General features: G+C 36.0%; 1 protein-coding gene across 2 annotated transcripts; it reads left to right on the plus strand.

Moving 5' to 3' along the window:
* Positions 1-5,019: 5,019 nt before the first annotated feature.
* Positions 5,020-11,671, plus strand: LOC110113032 (laccase-3). 2 transcript variants are annotated; one of them, XM_020845450.2, is made up of 5 exons: positions 5,020-5,312; positions 5,458-5,609; positions 5,993-6,237; positions 6,651-6,779; positions 10,381-11,671. In XM_020845450.2, exons 1-5 carry the CDS (start codon positions 5,211-5,213, stop codon positions 11,376-11,378), a joined length of 1,626 nt encoding a protein of 541 aa, XP_020701109.1. In that variant the 5' UTR covers positions 5,020-5,210; the 3' UTR covers positions 11,379-11,671. The 2 variants fall into 2 exon arrangements, with proteins under 2 accessions (XP_020701109.1, XP_020701110.1); XM_020845451.2 differs by having other exon boundaries at positions 5,025-5,609; positions 5,980-6,237.
* Positions 11,672-12,783: the final 1,112 nt, after the last annotated feature.

A 12,783-nucleotide genomic window follows, 5' to 3' on the forward strand; every position in this document is an offset into this window, starting at 1 on the left:
TTGATTACTTTATTTTCATTTTTGTTTTTTTTTTGTGTTTCGTTTCCAATATGATTATTTTTTAAGCTTTTAAACTTTGGAGTTTTAGAGATTGTGTTTAGCATTTCAAAATCGGTTAAAGGGGGGAATACCGTTGATGGTTTCCCACCTTCTGACCTGGTTTAGTGGTATAATTTTTTTGTCTAAACAAAAGTCTAACTCATTTTAGCCATTGGTTTTTTAAATTAAGATTCCTTTTATCTTGGTACAAAAATCTATCTTGTGCATAATATCCAAAGTTCTTATATATCTCTCAAGTTATTCGAGATATTGCCTTTGCACTGATCATATGATATTTAGTTCTATTTTGTGGTTAGTTCTTCCCTATGTTAGAGAGAGTGCTCCTATTCTCTAATATCTAGAAGATATACTCACAATTAAGAACTTCTTTTAAGAGTTTGCAAAAGAGAATTGAGCTTGCAAAAGATAAAAAGGAAAAGTGGCAAAGACGCCAAAATTGAAATAAAAAGTATATATATACAAATGTGTATAAAAAATCAAAAGATGCTCAAAGAGCCAATCAAAGATTCAAGAGGCATAAAATGAACCCACTAAAAAGCAAACTATCCTCTCTTTTAAAAACTTTTAAAACTTAGAAGAACTGTGTTATGTGAGATTTTTAAAGGCTTGATTTCAAATTCTATGATTGAGAAAAATTACTTTGACATATTATTTATGAGATATTTTCTTTGTAAACAAGTTTTGAATGGATCTTTTTATCCTATTTAGTGATTCTGAGTTAGGCCTCTGTTTTTCAAAAGATAATTTATACCCTGAAGGATGTCCGATTTAGGGTTAACAGAAACGAATATTCTATCTTCTTCCGATTGAAATTTGTTAACCTATTAATCTCTTGAAACTTTAAAGTTTAAATTTTTTAAGAAATTCTCATATGAGTTGCTTTGATTAAAAAAAAATTGGCTTCTTTTTCAAAATGTTTGTTATCGTTATTCGTTTTTCTTTTCTTATGCTTTTCTTTTATTTTATTTTTGAGGGCTTTGATCATCACCATCCTTCATTGTTTTTCAAATTCTAATCACATCGTTCTGGTCGATACTTTTATTGTCCTGGACGATAGGGCAAATTATCTTCAAATTTCTATCTGCTGAACTTTTTCTGTGCTTGCTATAATTCTTCATCCTGGACGATACTTTATCATCCTGAACGATCTGATCAAACTCTGTTGCGATCATGATGATAGTCCTGGCCGATAACCTATTTCATCCTGGCCGATGCATTTTATGGTCATCGTCCTGGCCGATATACTAGATCGTCCTGGACGATCCACGTATCAGCACGTTTAAAATCCTTAAAATCGGCCCTGGACGATCCATTATTGGACAATCGTCCTAGACAATCCACTGTTCGTCCTGGACGATACACGTGGCACAGATTTAAAATGTTTTAACTTCGGCCGGTACGATCAATTATTGTGCATCATCCTAGACGATACACCTAATCGGCCCGGACGATCTACTTTTTCAAAGGTCGTCCGGCTTGACTCCTCGGGACGTTCGCTTGTGTCTAATCGTCCTGGCCGATATCTGATCGGCCCGGACGATCAGATCGCTTTTTTGACCAATCAGCATGTACGCAATTATTGTACCGTATCGTCCTGGTCGATTCTATAATCGGCTTGGACGATATGGCCGTTTCTTTAAATTCTGGCCGTTCCAGCCATGATTTTCACTTCACATCCCTTCTCCTCTGGTGTTTTCTTGCTAACGGCTTTCTATGACTGGTGGGAAATGTGCTCGACAAACTTCTGGGAATTCCTCGAGGGCCACTCTGGACCCTCGATTTAGGGAGGCAGAGGATTAGGCAGCTTACTGTCGCTATAAAGAGTGTGGCATTACCCTTTCCAGAACAATCAATCCTGCACACCTCTCGTATCCGTTAATGGATCTATTTGCCCACACTTCTCATTGTTTCATACTCACCCTCGCTGTCCCTTTTTCTTCTGAACTCCTGCTAGAATTTTATGCAAATCTTTGCATAAATTCTACTTTCACATCCCTGACCTCTTATGTGAATCGACACCCGGTCGAAATCACATATCAGGACTGTGCGGAGCTTTTACAGCTATTCACCACCAGGGATAAGCTGCACATAATCGTCACAGATCCTGATTTTGATTGGTCCACGACAAATCATTTTCTTTGCCAAACCAACACACCCTTTCATGTTGGAGAGACTAGCTCTTTAGTCAAATATTCTAGGACAATCCAATATGTCCTTCGCACCTCCATAATTCCAAAAGCCGGGGACCGAATCCACATCACTCCTCTACTTTCCTTGACTACCTTTTTTATTATGGCCCGGAGAGAATTTAATGCCACTGATCTACTCTTTCGTTACATTGATCACTTAACAACTATTCGTGATCCAGGCCATAGGAGGAAACCCAACCTTATTTTAGGACATCTCATAGCCTACATTCTTGAAACCAAATACAATCTTCAATATCCTACTCATCACGACCTTCAGCCTCCTTGCTACTCAAATAATTCTTTCACTATCCTTCATAGTACCTCCACCCAGGAGATAGGGAAGGTCGGGGGGCTGAGGAGGAGGAGGCTCCCGCTCCCGCTCCTGTTCCTGATCCTGTTCCTCTCCACCTGCACTCACCTTTTGATCATTTGATAAAGAGGTTTAATCGATGGGAGACCCATTTTGACGCTTACGTTGCTGCATAGGAGCAACAACATTCTGAGGATAATGCCCGCTACGAGCAGCACCACACAGAGGATTTAGCCCGTTTTGATAGCTACATTACTCACCAGCAGCAGCAACATGACCAGGACATCGCCTGGTTCAATGCTCAGTTTATTACGCTTGCCAACTACTTTCAATAGCCACCTCCACCACCTCCATCTGATGATCAGGGTCCCTCATTCTTCTAGTATCTGTTCTCTGTTTTCTATTTTATGTTTTTTGTTTTATTTTATGTTGTGTTGTTTACTTTTTCTTTTGTGTGTCTAGGACCCTCTTTTTGTGATGACAAAGGGGGAGAAGGATGTGGTAGGAAAAATTGATGTGTTTATAGCTTTGAAATTTTAATGAACTGCTGTTTTTACTGAGCTTTTCCTACTTGTGTTTGTCATCATCAAAAAGGGGAAAATTATTACAAATCTATTTTTCTTGTCTTATGTTTTGATGATTGACAAACACTTTTAACTCTCTTAAACTGCCTGTTACTTCTAACTTTTCAGGAATCGAAGAAGCTAGTTCAAGATTGTGTAGGTTTAGGGTTGAGTCAGTCTGTACTTTATTTTTTCTCTTCTTGAGTCTATTTGTAATGATCAAAGAGACTGATGCTAAGTAACCCTACACACACACACTTGAGAGACTTAGAATTTATGTTTTTACTCATATCGGCCAGGACGATATTTACATCGTCCTGGACGATCGGGCTTAAAACAGAAAATCTAAACAAGGATTCTTAATTAAGGCAGTCGTTATTAACAGATCGTCCTGGACGATACGTGTATCGGCCAGGACGATAAGCTCAAAATAGAAAGAAATTGCCGCCATAGACAATTAATGTATTATGTATTTTTTAATAATCGATCAGGACGATCATTCATCGGCCTGGATGATATTCACAAATTATGCCTTAATTAGGAAATCAAGGGAGTAATTAAGGATGATTTATTTGATCATATCGTCTTGGACGATCGCAGGATCGGCCAGGACGATCTATTCAAAAACCTTAGTTACTTATGGATGATAAATATCGGCCAGCTCAAATTCAGGGCGATGCTCTGGACGATTTTCCTCTGATTTGAACTGATCGACCGGGACGATCAAGCTAATTTTAAATCATCCAGTTTGCATTCAGGGCGATGCTATGGCCGATCTTCTGAGATTTGTACTGATCGTCCAAGACGATATTGTCGGCAACTTGCAATTAATGAGCTCCTTTGAATCTCTTCTATTTAAGAGCTCTTGTTCAACATTTTGAACAATCTTTTGCTGCTGTCTTGACCTGAGAAGGCCTTGAGGAGAGAAAGAGAGAGAGGGAGAGAGAGAGGACCTTGTGAGGGGGAGCTTGTGAGGGGATTCACAAGGGTTGCTTCAAGGATCGCTCTGCTTCTTCTTCGTCTAGAGTTTCTCATCCGTGGAAGGGTCGGTAGAGGTAAGGAGTCAGCATCTGATTGTGGTTCTCTGCCAGCTTCAGGAGGAAGCAAAAGGAGATAGGTTCTCTGCCTTGTCGGGGTGGCAAAAAGAGGTTCGTTGTAAAGGCTTCTCCGCCTAGCTATGGGGGCTAAAGGAGAGTCACGATTGTAGTGCAATACTCGGAGGGCGCCTCCGGGGAGTGGACGTAGGTCGAGTTGACCGAACCACTATAAATCTCTGTGTTCTTGTTTCTTGCTTCCGCACTTTAATTTTCGCATTTATTTTTCTCGTGGTGTGATTTTGGTTTAAGTGATCTTTTGCTCTTTGTGAAAAGAAAATTTTTAAAATACCAATTCACCCCCCCACCCCTCTTGGTTAGCTTGGGACTAAGTTCATAAGGGCTTAACATCCCTAACGAATTTTCATTATGACCATCAGTTAATTCAGAATTCTTCTTATTTAAGATATCAAATTCATTTAACAAAGCCACGTGATTACTATCCAGAGTGAAATAAACTTTTCTTAAGCATTCATGCTCTTTTTACAGAATTAAAAAATTAGATTTAAGGATGCCATGTGATTTTTTAAGCTTCCAATATGCAATAAGAATTTTTTTAGAAACTTTAAATAATTAATCATAGGTAAGATCGCATACCTCATCTTGATCAGAATGTTCAAGATAATTTTTTTACCTTTAAGCATAGGTTATTTACCTCTTCTACTTTAATTTCAAAGGAGTCTGATACTGAATATGCCTAGAAAGCTTTTTGAGTTCTTTGCTTGCTCTTATATATATATATATATATATATATATATATATACTGCAAACTGTTATGAATTATATATATTAACTGATTCTACTTTTTCCTGCCTTTAAAAAACTCCATTTGGATTGATATACACTGGTTTTAATTTATGAATTGAAACATTCAAATCATGAATTGTTATAATTTAATTTTTTTTTTTAAGATAATGCAGATGAGACTCCCTATTTAAACTTCATTTTGATGGCGTAAATTCATATCCATTACCATTTCATTAGCACTGCATCCATGGTTATGAAGAGCAGTTGCAAGCATCTCATCTTCTTTCTTCTATGCCTCTTCCTACTCCTCGGCTTTATCTCTGCTAAAGTTCACTATCATGAATTTGTTGTATGTCTTCTTCCTTTTTTTATATATATCATATTCATCTCAAAATCAAATTAATAATTTATAATTTTATTATGACTTGATTTTTTTTTTCTTATTTTAACTTGTAATAGTTTTTGGTGACTTGAATTTATTATGTAAATATAAGATTCAAGAGAAGCAAGTGAAGAGGCTGTGCAATACCAGCACGATTATTACAGTGAATGGACAATTCCCAGGGCCAACTCTGGAGGCTAATAATGGAGATAGCCTCGTGATCAAAGTCGTGAACCGGGTCAAATATAATATCTCCATTCATTGGTATGAGAATATTATATGCTTTATTCTTTTTCTCTATAAGCAATTGTATTTAACATGTTTATTTTCTCTAATAATTTTATTGGATGGTGGACCTATTACATTACAGTTAATTTAAAAAAACCATTTGATTTTAAATCTGTTACAAAATATTTTTTTTAAACATTGTTGAAAAAATATGTTTGATATATATATACTTATATATAGAGACATACGTATACATACAAACATATATAAAAACATATATGTGCATACATATATGTATGTTTGTGTTCATAAATAATAATAATAATAATAATAATAATAATATGTGTGCGGTCATTAATATAATATTTTAATAATCTGTACATATTTATTTATATTTGGTATTTAGCTTTTATTTATAGGCATGGCTTGAGGCAAATGAGAAATGGATGGGCAGATGGGGTTGCATATGTGACCCAATGTCCTATCAAATATGGGGGAACCTACACATATAGGATCAATGTCGAGAATGAAGAGGGGACATTTTGGTGGCATGCTCATAGCCCTTGGCTGAGGGTCACTGTCCATGGTGCCCTCATTATATACCCAAAAGAGAATTCCTCCTATCCTTTCATCCAACCACAAAGAGAGGTTCCGATCATTCTTGGTATGAAAAATATACTATTCATTGAAATATTGTTTATAAGTCTATTGAAAAAAAAAAAAAAACTAAATTAGGCTATTTTTATACAAGTATCATTGATATATCTTTCAATAGCCTGAACAATTCATATAAAAATCATTAAAATTTGTTATTTTTATTATGAAGAATATTATTATTGTATTCCTTTTTTCTTCAATGTTTTATGGCAACACAAGAAACTTAATATAATACATTTTTTAAAAATTTAATATAAATGTATTAAAAATGTTTAATTTCATAAATTTTGGATCAAAGAAGAATTAAATGTCGCAATTATATATATATGTATGCAAAACACTCACATACAAATACTTTTATAGTTAATAAAATATTTCCCAAGCAAATAAGATAATAACAATGGTGGCAATATATGGCAGGAGAATGGTGGATTAAGAACTACATTCAAATGGCAAAGGCAGCCTTAGAGATTGGAGTACCCCCAAAGGTCTCTGACGCCATTCTCATCAATGGCCAGCCAGGTGATCTATTCGAGTGCTCTAGCAAAGGTATGGTCTGATATTCAAGTTTTATATAATAGTAACAAAATTAGTAAATACATTTGATTTTTTATCATGCAATAAATTTTTTCATAAATGACATGCGACCTTACTAATAGATCAAACCCGAGCGTGAGTGAGTGACCTGATCACCTGTGGAGAATGGAGAGAGAAAGGCAGAGAGAAAAGAGTAAAAAAACATGTAAAATACTCAAGAAACTATGAGCCTCAAAATTATTAGAGTATCTACCATGTTAGTCAAAAAAATCCCCAAACTATTCTTCATTATCCTTTATTTATAGTATCTTGAGGGCTACATAGAGCAAGAGTAAAAAAAGTATACCACTACATAGAATACACATACTATGCTACATGCCAATATGGACACATGTTTCTCCTGATTTGCTGAAGGAGGGTGATCAGGTCAGCAAAGCTTCGGCTAGTTGCATCCAAGTGAGTCTAGTTGTGCTGAATGGACTAGGACGAGTATGCTCATGCAAGTATGTGAGAGAGTACTGAGATGAAAAATGATTAATAATTGACAAGTTGGTTAACATGGCCGACAACTTGTATGGAAGCTTTGGGATTACTTAAGAAGAGAAGGGCAAGTAGAAATTGTCACGGAAGGGAGAGATCTGTCTTTTTTTTTTGGAAAGGATTTTATTTATTTCAATAGAAGAAAAAAGCTTACCAAGCAAGGCCAAAAAGCACAACTAAAACAAAAAATTACATTAAACGATAGATTGCAAAGCAACCTGAAATAAAAGGAAACAAAAAGCCCCAAAGGCTTCCGGACTCAATTAAGCCACCTAGTTGTCAGGCTTGGACCATCCTAACAGATAAAGAAGCAACAACCATAACCGAATACACACAAAGCCCCCAAAAAATTGAGCAAAAGGCCACCAAAACCTAGGTATAATCAACCACCAAGGTTGTCAAACAAGCCAAGTCCATCCTAGGTGCAAGTAGGAAACCTTCCTCATAATTGTTCGATCTCGTAAATCCGACTAGCCAAGTAAAAAGCATCCAGTAAACAGCGTCCAACAAACCCACAACCAAGTAGATAGCCTCCAGATCCATCAGGTAACCACAAAAATTATCGGCCAGCAACAAGCCCGGCAATGAAATAGAAATGGCAAAGGAGTATGACAACACAAGAAAGCCACAACAACATCTTACGTTCTTTTAGCTTTTCTCCTACCCCTTTTGTCACCTCCACAACAAAAGACTTTATCAACTATGTGTCCAACATTCAAGCTATACACCTCCACCGGATCATCCCATTCATCCCCAAAACCCTTGCCAGGCAATGAAACATAGCCCTTCAGCCAATCAGAGTGACCCAAGGAAGGATCCAAAATGTCCAATTGAGCATTTAAAGCTTTGCTAGATATAAGAGAAATTGGAACATCTATTAACGACTTGTTTCCAACTGGTTTAACACTATTAGGTGATAATTCATTTTCCAAAGAAGTTAGAGGAGAAACCTCATTAACAATGGAAGAAGATCCATTCAACATAGTCGTATTAACAAGACAAAAGTCTTTCTCTAACAACATTAGGTGAAGTAGCCGTTTGAATAGGAATTACATCTAAATCACACCCCACACCTGTCGGTTGAGCAGAACAAGCTTGATCCAATAAAGGAGAATCACAAAGATTCAAGCCATCATCAGTTAGGGCCAAACCCCTATGATCTTTTTCCAACACAGAACCAAGAATAGGAGTAGTCATAGGGTTCGAAGAAAATAATTAAAAAGCCTCGGATGAATGACCGATCGACATCACCATCAACCAAAGGACCCAAATAACCCATCACACCAACATCTACATTATCATTCAAAGATAAAACAGCACCACCATTATATTGGGCATTCCAAAGCGCATCATTAGAAGGTATAGCACTCAAATTTGCATTAGGGTTAAGAAAGTGTGAAACAGACAAACTTCTATCATTGCTAATATTATCCCTAGGTGCATGGTCCTTAACATCGGGAGAATAAAGATGAGCACTTTCTTTCTTGGAATGACCTAGAGATTTATAATGATCACAAAAGGATGTAAACTCATCCATCACAACCCTTTGAATATAACCAAAACTTTATGGGCCTATTCAAACATTATTAGGATAACATTTCGTTATGTAAAGCTCCACCAACACGTTAGCAACTGACGGACAATAGCCAACTGTGTGGTGGTAGCATCCATATGAAGGGGACGACAAAAAATAGAGCCCAAACCATAAAGAATACGGGGTGTAAAGAAATGAGGGCGGAGGTTCGGGAATGAATCCAGACTGGAACAATGGGGGATTCATCCGCAATATCCACAAAAGGAGACCGTTTAGTTAGTTTTATGAAATAGTTACTCACAAAATAAGAATAATCAGCAAAAACATGACAATAATCCAAATCACAAGCCAAGTTTATCAAAACATGATGAGAGTTCAGCAAGGTGACGGAGAACTCTCCAATCAATTTTAGATTAAAAAAAACTTCCTAATCACATCCAAAGATTATCGTCGATTAGGGAAATAATCGACAAGAGAAAATGAAAAAGAGGTGGCAAGTGTAAGAACTTCATTATCCAAGATCCACAGAGCATGTAGCCCTTGAAAGAAGGTGGTTTTGAGGTCCGCAAAAGAAACCGACAAGGGAGTCCTCGCAAGGGCATCAAGAAACGAATGTGAGGAGGATTTGCCATTCAAAAAATCAGGGGTCAGCCAACCGAGCTTGATTAACTACCATTGCTGAAGCAAGGTGGAACAATCAAGACAGAAGGCATAAGAAAAAAAAAACACACTAGAAAACATGACAAAAGAAAACCAATAATGAAGAAGAAAGACTTCCCTGAGGGCAACCGCCCTCGATAGGAACCAGGAGCAAAAACCCTAACAGACGGAGCAAGATGCATATAGAAAATATTGCAACAAATCAATATCCTTACCTATCCCAAAATTTGAGGGATCTGTCCTGAATGGTCACAGCAAATTGAACTAGGGGTCCCATTAGTAGGTGTCTTTATATAGTTGAGTTTGATGAAAATATTCATTTGTTATGACCCATAAGCTCCTACTAAACATTTGTAAATGCATATGCAATCATACAATTATATTATAATTATATATTAATTTGGGTCCATATCAATAATGCATTGATATTTAATTATAAATTAACATTTATCAATTTTTCATTCACATGTTCAATTAAATAAAAATTTAAAATGAATACATTTATTTGCTATATATGACACCATAGTCCTTAAGAGATTAAATTTAAATACTTAAATTTTTAATTGATCAAATAAAAATTTTTATCTCATTTTTTCTCTCCTTTATTTGTTTAATATTTTTGAGGTGCCCACATGGCAATAATGAGAGCATCTCTTGTCAGAATTTTATTTTATATAGACATTTCATATTTATTTATTCTATATACTTATTATATAATATCTTCATTTTAATTTTATATAAAAATATATATTAAAACTTAAGGGCCATTTGTTCTTTCATATTCTCAATCAAATATTAAAAAAACAAAAAAAAAATTCAGATATTTTAAATTTATCAATTTTTAATATTTTAATTAAAAAGTTGTTATTTGCGGTGCAGAAACTACTGTAATCCCGGCGACCACCGGCGAAACCCTACTCCTCCGCTTCATCAATGCCGCAATGAACACCGAGCTCTTTGTTTCCATCGCCGGCCACACCATGAACGTAGTCGCCATCGATGCTTCTTACACCAAACCCTTCAACACCTCCTACATAATGATCGCCCCCGGTCAATCCACAGATGTACTAATCCAGACAACCCATTACCATGGCCGCTTTTACATCGCCTCCCACGTTTTCAACAGCATTTTGCCCTTTATTGGCCTAGACAACTCTACGGCCACCGCGATCCTCAACTACGATACCATTACACCTACCAAGCCTCTCTTGCCCCTGCTTCCCATCTCCTCCAACAGATCTTCGGCCTCGGCTTTTGGTTCGAGACTCCGAAGCCCTAGGAGAGTTATAATCCCCGAACCCATAGATGAAAATCTCTTCATCGTCGTCAGGATTGGTCTCATTGAGCGTGATATAGCTGCTAGTATGAACAATGTCTCCTTTATGCTTCCCAAAACAAATTCGATTCTTCATGCAGCACTATTCCATGAGTATGGTGTTTTCACGACTGATTTCCCATCTTCCCCGCTGGAGAAACTTAACAAAACGATAAAGGGGACTAGGATTTATAAGATGAAGTATGGATCGGTGGTTCAGATGGTGTTGCAGGGAAGTAATATCCTGTTGACGGAAGAGCATCCGATGCATTTGCATGGGTATGATTTCTATGTGTTGGGGACGGGGATTGGAAAATTCAAGAAGAAGAGGGATGAGTATAAGTTGAATATGGTGGATCCGCCGAGGAGGAGTACGGTGGGAGTGCCGGCGGGGGGCTGGGTGGTGATAAGGTTTGTGGCGGATAATCCGGGTGTTTGGTTTTTGCATTGTCACAATGAGATGCATACAGAATTCGGGCTGGCGACAGCAATATGGGTAGAGAATGGGGTTGGGGAGATGGAGTCTGTTATATCTCCACCTGATGATCTTCCGCAATGTTAACGGTGATGGAAGATCATATGATGGAGGCATAGGCATAACCATCATACCAATAAAATGAAGTATATAATGCCTTCATCGGAGCAGACAATTTGTATTAGAATGGGCTTAAAAATTATTGGACTTAGCTTTGAGATTAATGTAATAGAAATTCTATATCTATTTAGTAATAATCTCAGACTAATTCCTATGATAGATTATCAAGACAAATTTTTTTCCTTTGAATTTCAGTAATGTAATTTTAAAACACTATGTTCAAGTTTCAATTGATGTTGCTACTTAGTAATCAAAGTGGGAATTTATTTTAGATGACTGACAGTTTTGATCATTTTTATGAAGTTTTTTATGTGAATGAAAAATATACTTTTTGTATAATATGATGATGATGATGACTGAAAAAGAAAAAAATTGGCCATGCTTGACAAATGTTGACAAACCTAATTTTAGTTATAATCCACCAAGATGAATTCTTAAGAGAATATAATACTGGAATTCCATTTCAAAGAAGGATGCTTACAATATATATAAAACTTTCTAATTATGAACCTGATGGAGAAATCCAAAAAGACAAGATTGCAGAGTCATAGAAAATGAAATGACATACATGCATAATACTTGACCAACAATAGACTAACATATGATTAGAAGAATTTTAAGTGCATGTGTAGAGTCAAATTGCCTTTCCCACTTGATGGATGATGACTAAATTCATGAATGATAAGATTGGGGCAACCCTAATTCTCCTTAACCTTCGATTGCATCTTACAAATGACCAAAATGGCCTTCATTTGGATATCCCAAGCTAGTTTGAAAGAAAAGCAACGAATTGTCATGTAAAAGGTGGTGATATATGATTTAACACTCGCACAACCATCTCTTTCTATCCTAAAGCACTTGAAATAAAAGTAAAATACATGATCATAATGGGAATAACATGATTAAATGAAATTTAACATCAAAATGAAAAACTGTCATAAAATATAAGAAAATATAAATATATTTTTCTCATGCAACATTTGTGGAGGCGGCCATACATTTAGTTATAGCAATGCCTTCTATGTAATCGTAAGAAAAGAGAGAAAAAGTTAGATGCTCTTTCAACAAGATTGTTGGAAGATGACCACTCAATCTTTATATAATAATTCAAATTAGTCATTACAAGCATAGTTTATAAGAATGATTGAATCATAGTAAGAACTAATACTAGTAGCTATCTATCCCAATAACTTCTTATATAATTTGCACAAAATAAAGAGACATTATAAAGGAGTTATGAACACAAGGGAGGAGAATTTTATAAAAGAACAAGGACAAATATTAAAAAATGTAAGAAAAATGTTTCAGAAAAGAAATCCAACAAATAGAAGAATGTTAAATTTATCCTACCAACAAAATGACATCAGGACCA

Source organism: Dendrobium catenatum, unplaced genomic scaffold, assembly GCF_001605985.2.
Source record: "Dendrobium catenatum unplaced genomic scaffold, ASM160598v2 fragScaff_scaffold_1058, whole genome shotgun sequence".
Classification (NCBI taxonomy): Eukaryota; Viridiplantae; Streptophyta; class Magnoliopsida; order Asparagales; family Orchidaceae; genus Dendrobium; species Dendrobium catenatum.

Excerpts from the sequence above, each read along its gene's own strand:
- LOC110113032 (XM_020845450.2), top strand. The coding sequence starts at position 5,211 with ATGGTTATGAAGAGCAGTTGCAAGCATCTCATCTTCTTTCTTCTATGC. Across the intron at positions 5,610-5,992 it reads TATAATATCTCCATTCATTG|GCATGGCTTGAGGCAAATGA; the intron begins GTATGAGAATAT and ends TTTTATTTATAG. Across the intron at positions 6,780-10,380 it reads ATTCGAGTGCTCTAGCAAAG|AAACTACTGTAATCCCGGCG; the intron begins GTATGGTCTGAT and ends TTTGCGGTGCAG.